The following is a 19,993-nucleotide window of genomic DNA, read 5'->3' on the forward strand; positions in this document are numbered from 1 at the left end:
ACCTGCCAGTTAAAGTGCAGTAGCCGTGTTCGGAAAATACAATATTATCCCTCGTTAGTCTCGTGTTGAGTTATGAGTAGAGGTTGAGGTAGGCACTGTGTGGCAGGATGTCTGCAGACAGAGGCTGTTACAGTCACACGGTATTAAAGTCCGATGTTTGCTGCGTAGTCAGATTTGCAGTTGCATTCTGCACAAGTATCCATCCTGGGTGCTATTTTTGCAATTTCTGTAGACGCACTCAGACATGCATATCTACCGGCGTGTCGTTAAAGTTGCTTTAATGACCCTGAAGGAGGCACTATAACTGCTGTAAAAATTAACCGGAGGTGCTTCAGGGCAGCACCGGAGCTGCATGGGCGCGAGAGACAGCGGGGGGAGTTAAATAGGCCACCGCGTTCCCCGTAAAAAGCTCCCTCACCCCCCCCACCCCCCCCCCCCGCCTGGGGACCACCGCCGGTGCCGGAGGACAGCGGATACGGTCAGGAGCTTCCCCCTCCGGACGTCTGCGCCAATGAGAATTAACAGTGCTGTTGTGGAGAAAAAAACGTGGAGAAGGACAGCCAATTGTGAGGAAGAAAAACTGTCCAATAGATGCAGGACCCTCTAGTAAGACCCTTCCCTATTGGCTGCTGGGTTCTAGGCCTCAAAAAAAGCAATACAGACAACTTTCTTGAGCGTATTCAAACTGACCAGGTCATCCTCCAAGCGACATACCAAACTCTGATTAGTCATGCAGCCAAGAATAGATGGAAAGATATGAAGGGATGATGGGAGATGAGAAAACGATGATGCGTCTGATTTGATAAAGTTGAAACGTCCAGGGTCCTTCCTGGGAATTTTGATTAGATTTCCTCACATGCTCTCATGGTGTACACATAATGGTTCATAATCTCGGCTTCCCACAGCCAAACAATCTAAGCACTTCACAGTTTTTATAAATCTTCTGATAAATGAGGAGCTTAGATAACGATTGCGGCCTTACACACCTGTTATGTCTCGTTCGCTTCGAATGCGGGTGACACATAGCAGGTGCGTTAAACATCTGACCGCTTCTAACGCGCAATTCAGTTTATTTAAAATGGAAATAAAATAGGTCTAATGAGAGAGAGAAAAAAATTCAGTTAATAGCAGAACGAGTAACACAGAGGACTGAGAGGGAAAGGAAGTGGGCGAGTGTCTGTCATCTGACAGAGTTGGTGTGCGGCCCTCAGCAAACTGGAAAAGACTTCGTGAAGAGCGGCTTTCCCTCTCTGCTTCAAGACAAAACCCGTAATTTCAACAGGGACCGGGGATCGGCGTGGACCTCATTAGAGCTGAAGTCACGGCACGAGCAGCCAGTCTACTCAGCGCCAATGTTTACCACTACTCAAGCCAAGCATTTGCGTGGGGCCCCCCGATGGACACAAACAGTCGGCAAATATTCAATAAACACGTTCCTTAAGTAGGAGATGCTGAAGCAGCACAGCTTGCTAACCAGCTAGCTAGCTACGATCTTCTGACTGTACTCACTAGCTATTTATTTGGTTTTTGAAACATGGAAAGGCGGGTTGGAAATGACTTTTTGAGTTGGCCCCCAAAAACAACAAGCCGGCGCCTGAGTCCACTCCTGGGGGGGAAATGATGTCATCGGGGCTCCCCCAGGGACGGTAGATCAGCACGGAAGCCAAGCTAGACTGGCGACCAGCACACTGCCCAGCTGATGCTCAGTGGTTCTACAAAATGTGTTAACACGCCGCTTCCTGCCAATGTCTGGCTTTCGGAGAGGAGCTTCGCTGTCGCCAAGTTCAGCGATGTCCTCCGTGCCACAATCCACACATTGCCGCCTGGGCTATCGCATGCTGGGCTGCTGTAAACACTCTGCTGTAGCCACGGTAAGGAGTACAACAAAGAACGCCATTATATGCATCCTCAGTGTGACAGGATTTTGGAACCTCCTGCCTAAAAATGACTCTGAAGTAAACAGTGTTGGGGAAGTTAATCACAAAAGTCATCCATTACAGACAGAAGGAGAAGGTTCAGCTCAGGTTTTGTTTCAACCACCCAGTTAAGCATAAAGAGTCACTGTTCACAACTGGGGTGGGGAACCTGATCAGTGGAGACCTGGTGTGGGTGCAGGTTTTTGGGATGGCCTCTCAATCAGCCAATCACAGTGGGTCCCCGGGACTGGAGCTGAGAACCGCTGCTTTGTTATTGGCTGATTGAGAGGTCATTCCAAAAACCCACACCGGCCCTCCATGGACCAGGATCCCCAGCCCTGGTTCACAGAATATTCAACTGGTTGGTTGAAACAGAACCTTGGTTTGGATTCCACGTCTGTCTGTAGTGGGTGAATAAGTTCCCCAACTCAGGATAAGAAGGTGCACAGTAGCTTAAGAGTACAGCAGATAGGTTAAAATACATTTGCTTTTATCCAAAGTAACTTACATCTTTGAGAAATAAGATTCAGGCAGTCAGCAAACATGCTTTATTTGCCTTTTCCACACATATACTGTAGTGCTTCTCTTTACCTACCTTATCTTGCTCTCCAAAGCTTGGAGGTCACAGTGCAGGGTCAGCCAATATGCAGGCGCCTCTGGAGCTGGGGGTTGAGGGCCTCGCTCAAGAGCCCATGGACATGTGACTGTTCAGGCCAAGGCTTGAACCAACAACTTTCCAATCAGAGGCACAAAGGCTTAGCTCAGTGAGCCACTCACCGCTCACTCTGTGGAGCAATGTGGGGTTAAGGGCCTTGTCCAGTGATGCAACCACTATGCTGGCCCTGGGATTTGAACCAGCAACCTTCTGATCATGGACGCAGAGTTCCAACACATGCAGCCCATAAATTATACATTCACAAACAAATTGTGTCCAAGTCATTCTCGGTGTGTGGAGTTTGCATGTTTCTCCCATGCTGAGTGACTTTCCTGCTCATGCTCTCAATTCCCCTTGAGGTCCAAAGACAAGCAGGTGGGATAATTCGCAGCCAATGCCGTTTCTGTCTGTGTGTATCCTGCAATAAAATGACATCACATCCACAGTGTACCCCAGACTACTGCCCGGGCCTTGCCTGTGATAGGTTCAGGGCCCCTGATGACCTCACACCCTACCGATAAGCAGAAAGAAGATGTATGTAACAATATTATATGAGCCTATTTTAAAAATGCATTTTAAGTATTCAAACAATTTTATTCCTCGTCCCCCTTTTCTGTCTTGAATAAGATAAATATAGTGAAATTGAGAAAATGAAGTAACCATTAGCCTTGCATAAAGCTGAGGTCCATTAGAACCCTAACAGCCTGCATAGTAATTATCTTTAACGTGTCTAGCGATGAAGAGCCTGTGATTGCGTTCCCGCTAAGTCCGGGGGCCCCCGGGCTATTGTGAAGGCAGAGTGGTTAGTCATTTATAAAATTAAAAATGAGCCAGAAAGCGATGCAAAAACGAGAACAGTGAAATGTTAAAACTACTGTCCAAGGTGACAGCTCTTGGAGGGTAAAGACCAAATCTGCGCCTTAGACGGAAGCGTAGGTCAGCGCTGATGGATTCGTCAAAGTGTGCACATTGTTACAATGTGATTTTCAAGTATTATAAATGGCGGAATGCACTCGGACACTGCCGCGTTATGTCTTTATATATCTCGAGCACAGTAATAGCCGAACAATGGGGGAGAAAGCGATTCAATTTTGAAAAGTGGAAATCAGCAGTGCTGTGTGGGGGTAATTATATTACAAGTAAGAGTGTAGCGGGATGACCCTAACTGCCATCCCGGGTCTTTTAACCCAAAGGCGACGTTCATGTCGCTTGCATCCAGGCACGGTGTTAATTGATATGCAATTAGGCAGCTGCAGCTTACGGATACCAAAGCAGTGGGGCGCATCCGTAGGTGGCGGGGAGTGGAGGGGCACGGTGGGAGGGCGGTAGGCGAGATGTACTGGTGAAGCTGGCAAATATATACCTGCTTATAGTCGCGTTTCCTCTGATTGTCCAGCATTACCTGTCCGATTCGAGCGAAACGGAGCCGCTGCACGTCCGCGCCGCTACTTCTCCCGGGGTCACCCATAACGCACGAGCGCTTGCATTATTTATTTTTTAAAGCTAAAATTCATTACCGCAGAGTCCCGTAGAAGTAGCCCATGTTCTGCAGTTAGAATTGCATTTTATATATTTTATTATTCAGATTACTACACACGTGGTAATTCGATTATTCCCAGATAGCAAAAATCATTTGGCCCAGATCTGGCCCAGATCCTTCCTAAGTTCTGGGCCAGATCCGCACAACGGACTTGGGCCGGTGTCCTTTGGCACAACGGGCCAATACCGGCGCGGATCCGGTTTTCTTTATCTGGACCAGAACTGGGCCAGCTCCAGACCAGATGAGGATTCTTTTATAGTGATTTGGCCCAAATCTGGGCCAAATGTGGACCAGTTCTGTAGTGAATCTGGTCCACATTTGGGACAGATCAGGGCAAGTCTGGTCCAGATCCGTATTGAATCTGGACCAGCTCATTTCGTGGATTTTATAAATACTTAATATTACTAGTAAAGCAAGTAGTAGCATACATTTGCTGAATGTCAAGCTAATTTTATTATGCCACTAATTCAAATTAGTAACTAAATCACCACTAGGAACTAGATGCTTGAGGAACAAACTCCTTTACGACAATAAAGTGGCAATTCTGGGAATTTAGCAACATGACAGCACCACCTTGTTAAAATACATTTATATTTCAGATTGGAAACGTAGCATTTCTGGCATTATGAAATATGACTCAAGAAATTTGAACATTTGAAATTTATTACAAACAAAACTATACAAAATTACAATGGTTTTACATAAACATTTTGTTTCCCAACGTAGTGCTTAATCCTCAAGAGGCATCTGCAAACAAAAAGACCAAGAAAAAAAGCTGTTAGTTGAATATTAAAGATTTCAGCCAAAAACAATAAAATTTCAGGGCTTCTTAAGTTTCAAAAAGTTAAATTTAAGACTAAGATCTCTTTAGACCTCTTTGGAGACATTTCACATTCATACTGGCAAAAAAGTACAAAGGCTATGAAACAAAAGTGATCTGAAGTTTTAATCAAATTTGATTTATAGGTGACATGAGGGAGAGGTGGGTGATTAACCGATGTTCAATCATTTCAGGTAAATGAAGTTTTTATGTCGTCCAGCTCCTGTTTCTAAAAGGGTTTACACGGGTCCTTAAGTCTTAAAATATCTTATTTTTATAGTTCTTAAATGTATTGATCATGTCTTACGAACATGCTTTTTAATGTTATGTAAACTTTACCTCTATAATGTTGCATTAAATGACGTGACACCTGTGAGCTAATTCAGGCAGCCACACTTGAATCCTGCACTGTGCACTGCATTCACATGGCACTTCCTCTCATTGAAACATAAAACATCAAAGCGCATTAACCATGGCAGCAAGGTAGAGCACTGGTGTTGCTTTGTCACCCGGGCCCAAGATAACGGTGCATTTTGCTGGTCCAGAATACAATTTACGGTAGGCTAAAGTTTCGCTCAGTGTCAAGTGGCTGCATGACCCAGCTACAGACAGCCGTTTAGGAAATACATTTTGTATGGTTATACTGTAATATTATATCTTGCCATACAAATGTGCTGCAGCTGCATTCAGGGAGCACTGTTATTGTAGCAGGGTATGACATTAAATGCTAAATGTCCTTTTCCTTTTGGAGGTCAGCACCTATTGCTCAGAATATGATTCCACATACTAACTGTACTATGTTGTGAACACGAGTCAAGTCTAAGTCTCAGAATAACCAAGACAACCCAAGTTACATTTTTAAAATTGAACCAAGTGCAAAAATCAAAGCTAAAAAAACACACACTGCCATAATGCTTCTTCCATAGAAATTTCACCTCAGTTGATGCCTCTTTGGCTCTTGCACGTTCTTTCCGGCCACCTCCACGGTCAGACGCCAGGTTAAACCAACGGATGGTGTAAGAATCGACCTCACTATCTGCTACACCGGAGGAAGACTGGTTCTTCCTTACAGCTCCTGTTGAAAGAAAACATGCAGCACTTGAGAAGCATCCCCAAAACCCCAAGCTAATAAGGCCTTGATTGAAAGCTCTGGTGTGATGTAGATCAGGTAAGGAAAAAACAGCTATGTCAGTGATTAAAATATAAATTTTAATTGATCAAAATTGATCACATGATGCGCAACTTGAGGAAATACTACACGTGATGAATTACTACATGCTGTGCCTTTCTGTTTGCAAGGACAGAGATAGAGGTTTATGGACTCGGGTTGTTTTGCTCTCCAGGGCTAATTCTTTTGGCAATGAGTTGGTTCACTATATTTTACCTGTACAGAAACTCTGTATAGAAATAGAAACTCTCAACCATCAGTCAACTCAAAGACATGCATAACCTAATGCTGAGACAAAACAGAGCTGCCCAAGAAACATTTATAGCCAATTGTCCAATTATTTGAGTTCTTGCAATGTTGAAATGTTTAAAAGAAATACTAACTTGCATAGTTAAAAAAACTGTTTTAAAAAAGTAGCATCTTTGCCCCATGTACCATGAAATTCACATCTTTTATAACAGTCCTGCAAGAAAGGTGTCTAATACCCAGCTTCTCTGTATATACCATACTTACTGATCAACAAACTTCTTGTATGCATTTCTTTAAAGCACTTTTTCCCATTAACTCCTTTCCAGTTTATTTTTTTGGCTACTGCATCTGAGAAAAGTCTTGAAAGTATGTTCCATGTGACTCGTTTAGCGTTTTGTCCTCCTGTAGCACCCAGAGCAGAAATCTGAAAAGACAAAAATATTTCATATAAAAAGGCAAAGATAAGTATACATACTAACTGAAAACCAACTGTAGAAGATCCTGATCGTACATCAAATCATGTCATACAAACAATTCAGGGTTTATTAAACCTAATTTATTATTCGGTTTTGCTGTTTTCATTAACTATGTTAAAGTTAATCGATGTAAGAAGTCAGTTTTCAGAGATCTGATACAATAAGCAGTATATTGGCCCAGCAATGATTGTTTTATTTAAAATTAAAATTTAAAAAGTTACAATACCATGTTTTGCTTAGCATGCGAGTTTCTTGAATCTTTAAGCCACTCCTCCAACTCCTCAACTTCAGACATGGTGGCCAGTGGCAAACTGATATTGGGAGGCATTTCAGCAACAACAGTGTCTGTCGCCATACGTGCAGCAAGATTATTAACGATAGCAGCAAGCTGCATCTGCTGTTCCTTGATATGTTCCAACAATGTTAGGATGTGCAGTTGAGCGGCTACAAAGAGTTGGGAAAGTATTTAATTAAAATAGTTGATTTACATATTTTTTATAATGTGGTCACAAGGTCAATATTATCTACCAAGTTCTCAATATTTATTATTTTAAACATCGTTTAGTCACAGACTCAGTTTCCAAATTAAAAGAATTTTACCAGAGCAAGGAATAGGTCCAGTGCCTGTCCTCCCCAGTCTAAACCTGGGGTTAAATGAATGGTCTTGATGTTCTTCAGAAATAGGTGTAGCAGAGACCTGGCTCATAGAGCTTGAGGGCATGTGAGAGATGGGGGTGGTAACTGCATGCACTGGAGCTGGAGAAAGGAAAGCAGAATGCATGTAAGTGATCGCTTTCATGAGCAAAGCCTTATAAAGTAATCATAAAAGTATAGTACCTGTGTAACGGCCGTGTTCAGAATGTCTAATGGAGAAGTGGTGAAGAGGACTGGAAGGCATGCCAAGTGTCGTAATGGGGGCAGGTGGCACAGCTGGGAAAAATGACAATCATTATTTTTATGTGAATATTAGAAATAAACACAGCTATTCGTATATAAAATAATTCACTATCATAGCAGTAAATTAAGTTTCAATGACTCATCTGACTGAGTTCTGCTAAGCACATGAAATTACAGTAACTGTCAGTCCTTCAGAACTAAGCCGACTGAATAGTAATATTAATGTTTAATAGGTGGATATTAGCATAACCGGTGCTTACAGAATAATTCAAAGACAACAGAGGAACATACTCGTAAAACAGGGATATTCAGTATGCCTCAGGTTTAGCAGAGGTCCAGTAGAGGTCTGGCAAGCTGAATCAGAGGGTATGTCAGGAGTAGGTGGAGGAATAGGTGGTGCTGGTGCAGAGGAGATACTGCTGCATCTCCTCTTTTTACCCACTTCTAGTTCATTGTCCGAGTCTGTATCACCAAAAACGTGCCTAACAAACAAAACAAATCAAAATCAAGCACAGTTAATTTTTTGGCACGACTAAAAACAGTCAAAACCGACAGAGACTCCTTGTATCAGACTGTGTTCAGTTTGTTTAAACTACATCAATAAACTACATTAAAATGAGTAAGAATTGCTTAAATTCAACCAGGCACTAAATATTCAGTCTACTCTATAGATCTTGTCAATGAATCCCTGTGTCATTTGAAGTTGTGCAGAAGTAATAACCACACTACAAACTACCTTTTACGTATTTGATAATTAGGGAAAATTACCATAGCAGCACAACATATCAGTTTTGCAACACCTAGTATGTCCTCTCTGGTTAAATATATCTGCCTAAATGTTCTTATATTTTCAAATGTTGCCTATGTCTCACATATCAAACCTTGGCTTAATTTTTCTTTTCCTAATCACTTCTTCCTCGTCGTCTGTTTGTAACTCAGACGTGTTACAGGTCAGTGAGGCCCTCAGTTTCTCTCTTGCCTTTCGATAATCACCTGATCAGAATTCACAAAATGTCAATAAATGCAAACTCACACATAAGAAATGCTTAAATGTATCACTTTACACAAAATACACAAGCAGTTCCATTTTGTGGCATGATCTGGCCCTTTAAGTAATGCTGTTTTCATGCATGCGAACTCCAACATGAAGGCTACAACCTTACCTGCTGTTGTGTCTTGCAAAGCAGATTATTTACACACTGAGCTCTAGTTGAACTATTATTTCCTATTGGTCACTATACTAGCTAAGTAGTTTATTAAGCAGAGTACATTTTTAAGATTCCATTTAAGAAATAATTTACACTGCTGTCCTTTTCTCTTCTTTGAAAAGAAACTAATGCCAAGTTTATAGCAAAAAAAATAGTATGTGTTCCAACTCAACCAAATGCAGACTTAAATTTATGTAAATTAAGGGATACATTAACATAGTAACAGACATTTGTATAAAGCAAGTAAGCAAATCTTGGTAAAGCAAGTTCATAATTAGAATTTTAATTGTGTTCATAATGGAGTCCGTATATTTCAGAACACAGTTGGGTTGAATTTTGTCTCTACAAGAGATCCTTACCAGTTCTTGAGAGGACTCGAACATCATACTGTTTCCAGCCTGTTCTTGGTTCCTCACACTTTTGTACAGCTCTGTTTATGCGTTCATCATTACTATAATTTGGCCACCAAGTGACACCATCCTCAAACCATGACTCGGCTATAATATTAACAGTCTTGGTTTCCAGAAATTCAACAACCAAAAACATCTGAAAAAGAAATTGTTATACATTTAAATACACAATCCATAAAATATTACTACCCCTTTTGAATCTATGCTCAAACCTTTTTGACCAAACCTCAACATTTTCTTTCAATAGTCATTTCATGTCTTTACATTCTGTGATGAATTCTATTACAAGCAGAGTCTGCCTTTTGTTGCAAAACATTCAAAATGCACACGTACAAGGAATTGTACAGTGTAATCCAGTGTTATGGTACATAATTTAATCTTATGGTTAGAAATCTTTATCACTTGCTGTCTTTCAGTCACAACAGGGTTAAGGTACAGTAAAAGCAATGGAGAATGGGCTAACAAATAGCACCAGCTTACTCTCACATCAAGACCTCCTCCTGTACTAAAGATATGGTTGATTGATAAATGTATGAAGTGCAATTAATAATATTGATTTTGCACAATATTACCCAGCCCCATAATGTTTCAACATGATCAACAAGATTTACATATATTATTATGTATAAGATTTAACATATATTAATTGAAAATGTTTCAAATGGGCTGCAGCAGCTAGTTTTGGCACCACTTTTATTATTATTCACTGGGTATACTCACATCATCAAAATGCACATACATACAGAAACTTTTGTGGAAAAAAACAGTTAATCTTCAGTTCTTCAAAAAGTTAAGTCAGTTGTCAGTCAACATAAATTTTGTCGCCCACTACTCTGCTCCCAAACATAAACTTTCCACAACTCCACCTATAACCTAGTACTAGAACTGTTGATATGTAAGAGGGGCATGACAACAAACCTCTCTTTATAAGGCAAAAGCACACACTTATGAGAGACCTGTGATGCTTTGGCCACCTTCAATGGCCCTGTAGGTTGAGACACAATAAATATTCTGAGAAAATCAGAGCTCATCGGGTAGTTGAAGAAAGTTTCCATTTGTGTAAAAACTTTAATTACTACATATATTCCGTCCACAGACTGAATGATGTTATGTATGACACAAATGTCTCCATCTATAGCAAAAACATTATCACCTGTGGAAACTTTCATTGACCATTGCTCAGTCTGCAGCTCCCTGTACTGTGCTGTTGCTTGAAGGCCATCAGGAACAGGTCCAACATAATGTTGCATCCTTAAATTCCTACAGGGCATCTCAATAATACTGATCTTTTTAACCTCAGATAACCTTCTTATAATTTGTGCAAGGGGAAATTCTGGCTTTCGTACAAACCTCTTCAATTTACGGAGATAATTTTCATATGGAAAAGCTGAGACAGAGTCCAAACAACCATGCAGTTGGGCATCTGCAGATAGGTGGACCAATGCATGGACATTATACACTAAGGCATCCTTGCCATAAAGTTCCCCAAAATGACTTACAAATGTTGTAAGTAATGTGTTTGCATAGTTACAGTACAAGGAGCACAGCTGAGGACTGACAAGGATGCAAATACCTGTATAAAATAACACGAAATTGTTATATAAATTACTATCTAAATGTGGTGCCAGAGCAATAGAGCCAGTATACAACAGAAACTGCCTTAGTTCAGTTGCTTTCCAACGGTCTATCTCTCTTAGAGACCTTGGCTTCCTTGCAAACTCCACTGGTATATATGTACGCATCTGAATCAGACTTTGAGAAATTCTATCAACGACATTAGAGGATAAGCGAAATTTCAAAGGCCCCCTCAGCCAAACATTTAACAATCTACGTGTGACACCTAAACATGCGAGGTGCATGTAATCTAGAGGGAATCTAGTTACCATACCAACATCTAGACCAGAAAATCCATGTGGTCCATTGTGGTGATGGTCCTTGTCAACTCTGTCTGAAAATGATGAATCATTGCGCAATACAAAATTATTTATGGGGTATGTCATTCTGTTGTTAACGTAAACACCTGGCTGGCAACACTTGTCACATCCATGATATGCATTGTGAGCCTTTGTGTTTTTTACAAATGCCCTAGCAGGGGTATCACATACAACCGAAGCCAGTTCAATGAAGACCTTTTTCCCTCTAAAATTAAATCCTTCCTGCAGCTGCTTTAGCTCATGGGTAAAATCACTTAAAAATTCATCAGGGGCATTTGGTTTTTTTGTACCACAAAAAAGGCCAATAACAATGGGTTCCTTCATCGGGACACTTAACAAAAGTCCTAAAATGGGCCATAACTGTATATTTGTGCTCTTGAACAATGGCAAGCCATCAATATTTATCTGTAATCTAAAAGTAAAGCCATCTGCAACATTCTTAATTAGCTGGGTTAGTGTGTCATGCAGTGCTGTCAAGATACCTCTATAATGATACAAACCACCACATTTTTGTTGGATTTTATATTCAGTGTTTGTTTGAAGGATGGTTCGAGCATCCTTGGGCAGTTCTGGGTGGTACACTCTCAACAAACTAAGGAGGGCTGTGAGTGCTACTAAAGAAACTCCAAACTGTACAGACCAATTGGCTAAGCTTGCAACAAGGCTGACTGGCTTGTCAACAAACTGAGACTCTGACTCAGAATCAGACTCTGAAGCATCTAGTCTCTCTGCCTCTCCTCCAGTATCATCTGTGCAAAGTGCATCTAAATGGTCATCTATCGGAGAGAGACTTGAGTCACTGCAGCTATCAGTGTCATTGGTGGTGAACTGAGAGTCAACTCTGTCAGCTGTTGTTTGCTCTGATTCTATCAGACAGTCTTCTGCAATGTCATGCAGTCGTTTTTCTAAAGAAATGCGAGCCCTCCGCCTGACTCCAGAGCTTGTTAATGGAGATTCCCTCCTTTTCATTGTCTCTAAAAAGATTTAAGAAAAACAGCTTTACAGTGCATATGTACTGCAGGAATATGTTGCCACTAGCCAGTATAATTTAGCTGCACGTGCCTTTAATGCGTGTGTGTGTGTGATATATATCTCAATGACTGAAGTCATTTTTACTCTAAAAAAATTTTTCACATTCAACTAAATGAGCAAAGAAATATGAAGAATAGAAAGCATGAAATATACAACTATGGTACAGTTACAGAAAGAACGTGAATGGCTTTTTCACTCAGAACTGATATCACAATTATCTCACGATTCTGCCTCGAAACGCTAATTTATAATGTTCAGTATAAATACAGCGTTCAATACATGTCTGTATGATTTCTGAAGGTATATGCGAGTGGAGCATCGGTTTGATTCACAGGCGAATCTAGCCAATAATACTCAAAACAAAAACCAAATGACACTGAGACACTGACCGTGCACTGAGATTCTGACCTATTCATTAACGTTTAAACGTTTCCCCCCTAATTTGTATTGTATAATTATCAGACAACAGTTTTACACGGTGGTATTTCAAATTTTTCCAGATAGCTAGAATATTACAATAAAAAAAACACTTACCCTTGGATATGTGGTCGAACCTAAAACGGAGAGAGTATGCTATTGAATGTCAAATGTCTGCACTTTCTCTCGATTAATCTACTAAATCACCCGAAGAACACAATTAATTGAAATACATAACATATTTCATGGTATTATAACTCTCAGTTACCTTTTATTAACCGACCCACGCTTATTTTAGTAAGAGCTATAGCTAACAGTCAGATCAGTTGCCGGTTAACAAACTATATAGCGACAAAAGTCACACATTTTAAGATTAACTTAACAATTAACGACCCACCATAATCAAAAAGGTATTAATTTACTTCTAACACAGTTTAACCGCACTGTGTGTCTTGTACGTACCGGAATAAAACTGTTTCCTCAAACTTTTCCTGCGCCTCGACCCAAGCTGCGGTTATCCTGTCAGATTCCAGAAAATGAAAATTCGCGCGCTCGTTCCCCGGATCCGGCCCGTAGCTGCTTTGATTCTGCTGACATTATTGCGTTCCCGCCACTGAAGCCTAGGTCCGGCCCTTGTCCGTATCGCAGCTGTAAAACGGATTTGACTGTAACGCGGATTTGCCGGCTTAGATGCGGATCCGGATCGGAGTCAGCTGCTGTCTGGGTTGTTATTAAGACATTTTTAGTCGTACAACCTGTACACTGTCAGACAAAAAGAGTACCAGTCTGTACCTCTGTTTATCAATGGGACTGTACCCTCAAGGGTCTGCCAATTGTACCCTATAGCTACAGGTACATGTATACCTTTTAGTATAATTTAAGGTACAGAAATGGACTCTGAGGAATGTCCCCAAGGTACAAACAACATTAATACCCCAATGATACAAAAATGTTCCTCAGAGTTCATATCTGTACCCGAAGAGGTACAAATACCTACAACTAAGCGTACAATTTGCCAGGGGGCTTTTCTCAGGCTTAGCCATACTGGCTAACCCCAGATAGGATGGTAGTAGTAACACACTCATTAAAATAATCAGTCACATTTTTATATGGTCTGTTGTTTAATTTTAGTATTTCTATATAACAATTTTCCTTAATTTATGCTGTCACCCAGAAACCTGAGCCTTGAAAACACAGGGTGAGTATTTCACTCAGATTAAGCCCCAATTAACATAGGGTGAGATGGGGTTGGCTTGGCTGGGGGGTTAAGATGATCGGTGAAGTACAGTATGGCTTTGGATACTGCGACCCGAACTCATTAGAGAGCTATGCTGCCCCCCCACTAAATATGTATGCTACTTTGGTCTGAAATAAGTGTAATATTATTATCGTTATTTACATTTATATATGTGGGGTAAAATGTTGTGCGCTGGGAACAGGCGAAACACGAACGTAAGCACATTTTCTTGACGGATTCTCGACGCGGGTGCGCTGGGTGGCCGAGTCGCTTCACTCGGCGAAAAGCGATGTTAACAACAGAACGAAATAATCAAGCTTGTGGAAGCAAGACAGTCTTAACGAGAAATCAGAGTGAGACACATATTTGTGAAATGTAGTGTAAGAAATACTGGGAGGACATTAAGGTCAAATACATCTGCCCCCCCCCCCCAACAGAACAATTGGCCCCAGTCGGGCCTCCCAGTTTAAATTGTCTAGAATCATGACTGTGTTGAGGTATCCAGAGCTTGGTTTACAGTGGAATGCTTCAGTGTAGAAATCGCAATTTAGTCTTGACCAGAATATCTATTCAAAGTGTAACGACAGTATAAACAAAATTGATTTATCTGGTCTGTGACGCCATTTTCCCATGTCGGCTGAAGAATCGAATTCTTCGTAATAGTGTTTTTGTAGCCGCATCCATGGACTCCTGCTGAAATGTTTACTTTTTAAAAACGGGCGTGCTAATAGTGATGGATGATGATGAAGATGATGACGATGGTGATGGATCGCTCTCATATAGTGCTTTCCGCATGGCCGAGGGCCGTGCATTGTTTATGGGTAGTAGACGGAGCTTAACTGGCACTGATATCAAGCAGCTCCTGGGTGATGAGCGCGAAGATATGGTATTATTTTAGCCAATTAATGTACAAGGTGATTCGATAGCGTTGGCTGTAGATTAATTACACATCAACAGCGACATCTCAGATGAGATAGGTTAATGCAATGCCAATATAAATTGTTATCAGTGACTAATTATTGTGTAAAAAGGCATTTGGTTTTGAATTCCTAGCAACCAAGAATGTCATTTATAGGGCCGCAAATTAAAAGAGTATAAATCAGACAGACACAGATAATGACACCACATTTAAATACTTATTGGAACATGTTGAACATCATTAATTGTCGAGCCGGGCCAATCGATACAAGAAGGAACTTTGAAATATCTCCCGGTGAAATGTGATCAATAGTCACTGATAAATTGTTCTCTAAAGCACCGTACTAGGGTGACTCTTGGGTCCTTGGGTGTTTGGGGCAAAATTAAACTACTTTGTCAATCTTTAGCACTACCGTAGTTGATACTTGATCATGTCTGGATGCATTGAGTATCGAGCTAGAATGCTATAGGTGTTACAAGAGGGCTGCACTTGAAAGTGTAAAGACTGCCTCGGTATGGGCCTTGCCCTAAATGCCTCTTTTACTGGGGTGGCAGACCAACACTAATTCCCCGGCTCAAATCCGTAAAGGTTGCAGGCTCACCTTGCTGCTTGCAGTAATTCTCCCCGTTAATCCGGTCTCATTTTATCAGAGCTCCACTTTCTCCGTTGGGAAAATTCTGCCCGGTACCAAAATCCAGAGCTGTAAGGCGTTTGTTGTTGGTGTTCACTTAATCAGTGCGAACAATTTGAAGTTTAGCCCGTATTTCAATGTTGAATATCAGCTTTACTGAACACGGGCACATACATGAGAGATGCACTACGCATATGGTTAATTATAAATGATAAGAATAGTAAGATGCGTCAGACCTGCATTGAGTAAGAAGTTTGACGAATGAATGGAAAATAAAATAAATGAATTATTTATATATGTATTACTTGCATCTTTTATTTTGCTGAATATGTACAATATATTCAGTTTTAATTTGCAAATACCATCCATCCATCCATCCATCCATGAATCACCGTTTCCCCTCTGCTTATCGAAATGAGGACAGAGGCTCCTCGTGCAGTCATGCCTGAAAACCACAGTACACCAGATGAACTAGACAATACAGCGTCTCTAAAACGTATTTGAATTAATAATAATAATAATAATAATAATAATAATAATGATGATGATGATGATGATGATGATAATAATAATAATAATAATAAATCTGCGTTACGCGTCCACGGGGATCAAGAAAACAAAGATGCGCGATTTTCGTGCCGTTGTCGGGGAGAGATTACCGGTATGGCGTTGTGCAGCCTTCGCAGTTTCAAGAAAGAAAGAAGAACTGGCACAAGTTGTGAAAAAAAATGCGGTTGCGGCCAGTAAGGGGCGACACTGAGGCGCCTGTGTGAGCTTTTCCGTACCGGAGTTACTGCCTCAGTATCACACCGCGATCTCAGTACGGAGCGGAGTGCGGAGCCGAGGGTACCTCATGCTGCCGTCTTTGTTGTAGGAAACATTTTAAACCCGTCAGTCCCGAGCAAGAAGGATACATCTCTCACGGATACGCCTAAAAAGCGGGGAAATAAAAATATACATCCATGTTCCTGAACGAGGGCTCGGGAGCGCTTTTGCTTGCGCTCCTGGCTGCTTTGCAGGTAATATTTCCAATACGATTCTTATTTGTTTCATTTTTATCTTTTGTGCGAAATGCTGGAGTTGAGTTGGGACCGTGGGAGTGCGCTTGCCTCCCTTCGAGATGCTGCCGGGAAGTGTCAGTGTTACGGGCTTAGAGGGTCCGCGACGCGATGTTTTTTTAACCTTGGACATCATCGGGGTTTGAAACATTTTCTTTTATGTGCCTGGTTACTTATTGCACAGCGACTGAGTTATTGTACGGCGACTGAGTTATTTCAGTAATCCTAGACCGGGTTCGTACAGCTAACATGAGTAGCGTTAACAGCGGCAGGTTGTCCTCTCTCCTGCGGGTTTCGTGTCTCTAATCACTGGGGTTGCAATAGAATCCTTGCACCTTTAAATCGCTCCTTTACATATAAAATACGCCTTAAAAACGCTCACCCATACTTTAAATTTAATATTGAGTACCGCAGAACAAATCGTATATGATGAATATCACCTAACAGGAATGATAAATAGTAAATGATAACGTGCAAATATACATATACTGATGCAACCAGTTTGGAGCATCCTATGTATATTGAATAGCCGATAGGGTAGAGAATTAACCTGGGGTGGCGTACTTTATAAATGGGGCATTTCGTATTTTGGGAAGGGGCCCAGAGATATGTGGGTGAATTGCAACATCCGCGCTGTTTTTCCCTGCGAGAAGTAACAAAGTTGGTTTTGTAGCACAGTCCATCTTCACAAATATAAATAATGACACTGACGATTAAATTGCAGCTCCTAAGGCACTGTTTCTTTTATATATAAATATACATAAAAAAAACAGCAAGCGAGCTCCAGGGCAATTGTGATTTTTCCGTTTCCACCCCTTTAATCCTTTTTAATGTCCCATCGTCTACATAATTGACCTTCCGTTAGTTCTGTGAACGCAATACACGTTTTGGGTTACGAAGAAGAGGAGGATTAGTTGTTATTTATAAGTGATGATGTCTGCGGTGTTTAGATTAAATGACCTTTTAAAGCACTTCGTCAGTTTAAGAACGCTGTTTATCAATAGTTTATAGTGGACCTTGAGTCCCCCCCAACTCCGTGTCTTTAAAATTGGGCACAAAGTTATCTTAAGTTTTAAGACCGATCTGTTATGGTAAAATAACAAATAATTTATTAGCGAGCATTTCGTCACGAGGAGACACGTCGAATAATAAATAAATAATGAAAACGCACATTGGAGGTGTTACTTAATATTATGTTTACATTTAACATTTGAGGGTAATTTTACGGGATAGGCCTAATGCCTTTCACCCTATTGCCCTTGCCCCTGAAGGCCCACACATCCACGCCTGTAATGTGGATTAGGCTGAAGTGGTCGAATACCCATTCAAGTGATTGAAATAGCAAGTGGCACGGACTCCCACAATGCACTTGGCTCAGACCACATTCTTCCAGGGTCCCATCATTGGGGGAGGGGGAACTAGTGGTATAGGGACAGGGGTGAAGGGGCTTGAGTTTGCACTGCTGGGTACAGACCAGCCGCTTGTTTAAAATGTGATATACTTTATTAATTAGCAGATCTGGTGCCATCAATTATAATCATTTTATTTAAATTTATGTCAGCCTGAAATTGAATCTATATTAAGGTTTAATATATCTCATTAAGATGCATATTATGAGCAATGCAGGTCATTCTGCAGCAATTATTTCTATTTATTAAAATGAGTTATATTGTTTGATTAAGAACTGGGAGTTAATGGATGCATGCTTGTGCAATTTTTAAGGTACTTTGTACAGATAAGACAAAAGCAGTAAAACACTAATGTGTGCTAATTAAATGTGTATCGTATTTAATGAATCGCCATCCGTCAGTCTCTTCGGCTTGCATCTGTAGGACGCCTTTGTAAGTGGCTGGATTATGCATGCTTTGCGTTCAGTGCTCAGTGGGTTACGGGTCGATCTGAGATTCCTCCCAGAACCCCCCCCCCCCCCCCCGCCCCCCCAGCACCGCTTTGTCTGAAGCCTTCCTTAAAAAAAAGAGAGCAGGGTGTGAGAAGTGAGAGTAAACTGGACGCATGGCTGTAAAGCACCTTCTGCTTTGCACCCCGACACTCAGGGCGGCTGCTCTGCCCTCCTACATCCTGATTTCCTCTCCTGCTCGCTCTTTATTCGGAATATTAATCTGCCGTGTGGCCGGCCAGGTGTGAGCTGCCGGCAGGCCTCTCTCTCTCCGCCTCTGCCCTCGCTGAGAAATGTTTAACCCATTTGGCCCCATTATGCTAATTGGGGACCCCTTTAAAACAACAGATGAACCCCCCACTGGGTCTTCCAGGGTGCGTTCGGGGAATGATTTATGCACTGTTGCCTCCCCAGGTCTCTGCAGAGGGCAGAGGGACCCCAATGTGCCAACCTGGATTTTCGGAAGACTTATACGACGTGACCATCTCTGGGAATCCCACTGAAGGACAGCCTTTTCTCAGAGGTAATTTATTTCTGAGTTTGCCGCCGCTAGCGGGTCTGTCACTCCGCCCCCTCTGTGGGTGGTCAGTGCCGGGATAGAGAACGCCCCCCCCCCCCTCCACGCACCCACATTACACACTAAGGGAGCCCGGTTCCTGCAGATGATGTCCCAATCAGCCAATCCTGCCTTCAGTCGGCGAGGAGGAAGGTGCACAGAATATCGGAATAAGAAAGTCTATTAGATGGCGATGTCACGAGGAAGGCGGGGGTGAAGCGTCCCAGGCTCTGTGCTTCTGCTTTTAAACGGGTATTTCCCTTCTTCCTCATTCAAACTCCGGTCATGTCGCCGTGTCCAAATCTGAGTCACGGAGCGTCCAGTGGCCCGCAGCTGGCGGGCTGACGTCACGTCTCTCGCGGAGCCGCAAATCCTGCCGCAGCTGTGCCCCCCTCCGACAAGTCCATTTTAGTAACTCCCTCCTGTGTGACTCAGGGACTCTGAGCCCATCCATGTGCCAAGGGGGGAGGGGGGCGGACAGTGTTCGTAGATGACAGTTTAGCTTTGCATTTTATGGTTAAAGTGTGTGTGTATATATATATATATATATATATATACTACACAAGTCACCCAGTTGTACAAATATAAAGGTATTTTAGAGGAAACTTTATTTATTTGCTTAATATTTCTGTGCTGAGGAACTTTTAGCCGTAATATGTGATACAGTTCGTATGGGAGTAATCACCCAAGCCCAAATGTCAGATAAGGGAGGTACCTCTTGCAGGAAATTAAGGCAGGAGGTTTAGTAGGTGCATCGCACCTCTGGGGCTACAGGCCCTATCCGACTCCTAGATAAGCTGCTGTAACAGTCCACACTGTCTCTGCTGCATTGTGACGGCTCCAAGAGACAGCTGGGGCGAGCGAGGGAATGTAAACCACCCTGATCGCGGCCTGTCCGCGTAGCAGTGCGTGCGTTAGCACGGCCTACCCTGATCGCGGCCTATCCGCGTAGCAGTGCGTGCGTTAGCACGGC

The 19,993-nt window shown here is 41.9% G+C and overlaps 2 protein-coding genes across 10 annotated transcripts in view; one reads left to right on the forward strand and one right to left on the reverse strand.

The window, feature by feature from the left end:
• Positions 1-4,756: 4,756 nt before the first annotated feature.
• Positions 4,757-13,449, reverse strand: LOC125740712 (uncharacterized). 6 transcript variants are annotated; one of them, XM_049012246.1, is made up of 12 exons: positions 13,185-13,449; positions 12,840-12,859; positions 10,060-12,247; positions 9,289-9,475; positions 8,603-8,714; positions 8,013-8,203; positions 7,662-7,754; positions 7,425-7,580; positions 7,051-7,268; positions 6,613-6,772; positions 5,867-6,006; positions 4,757-4,858 (listed from the first exon to the last, which is right to left on the reverse strand). In XM_049012246.1, the coding sequence occupies exons 3-12, from the start codon at positions 10,078-10,080 to the stop codon at positions 4,841-4,843; spliced, it is 1,296 nt and encodes a 431-aa protein (XP_048868203.1). In that variant the 5' UTR covers positions 10,081-12,247; positions 12,840-12,859; positions 13,185-13,449; the 3' UTR covers positions 4,757-4,840. The 6 variants fall into 5 exon arrangements, 3 of the variants coding, with proteins under 3 accessions (XP_048868203.1, XP_048868201.1, XP_048868202.1); XR_007397741.1 differs by lacking the exon at positions 8,603-8,714; XR_007397742.1 differs by having other exon boundaries at positions 12,840-13,449.
• A 2,837-nt stretch (positions 13,450-16,286) lies between these two features.
• LOC125740709 (cadherin-2-like) overlaps positions 16,287-19,993 on the forward strand; it is a 52,959-nt gene continuing 49,252 nt past the window's right edge. For all 4 annotated transcript variants that reach the window (XM_049012237.1, XM_049012238.1, XM_049012239.1 and 1 more), the window contains exons 1-2: positions 16,287-16,528; positions 18,879-18,987. In XM_049012237.1, coding sequence (XP_048868194.1) covers positions 16,472-16,528; positions 18,879-18,987 — 166 coding nt within the window. In that variant the 5' untranslated portion in view covers positions 16,287-16,471. The remainder of the gene's footprint in view (positions 16,529-18,878; positions 18,988-19,993) is intronic.

Source organism: Brienomyrus brachyistius, chromosome 4 (genome assembly GCF_023856365.1).
Source record: "Brienomyrus brachyistius isolate T26 chromosome 4, BBRACH_0.4, whole genome shotgun sequence".
Lineage (NCBI taxonomy): Eukaryota > Metazoa > Chordata > Actinopteri > Osteoglossiformes > Mormyridae > Brienomyrus > Brienomyrus brachyistius.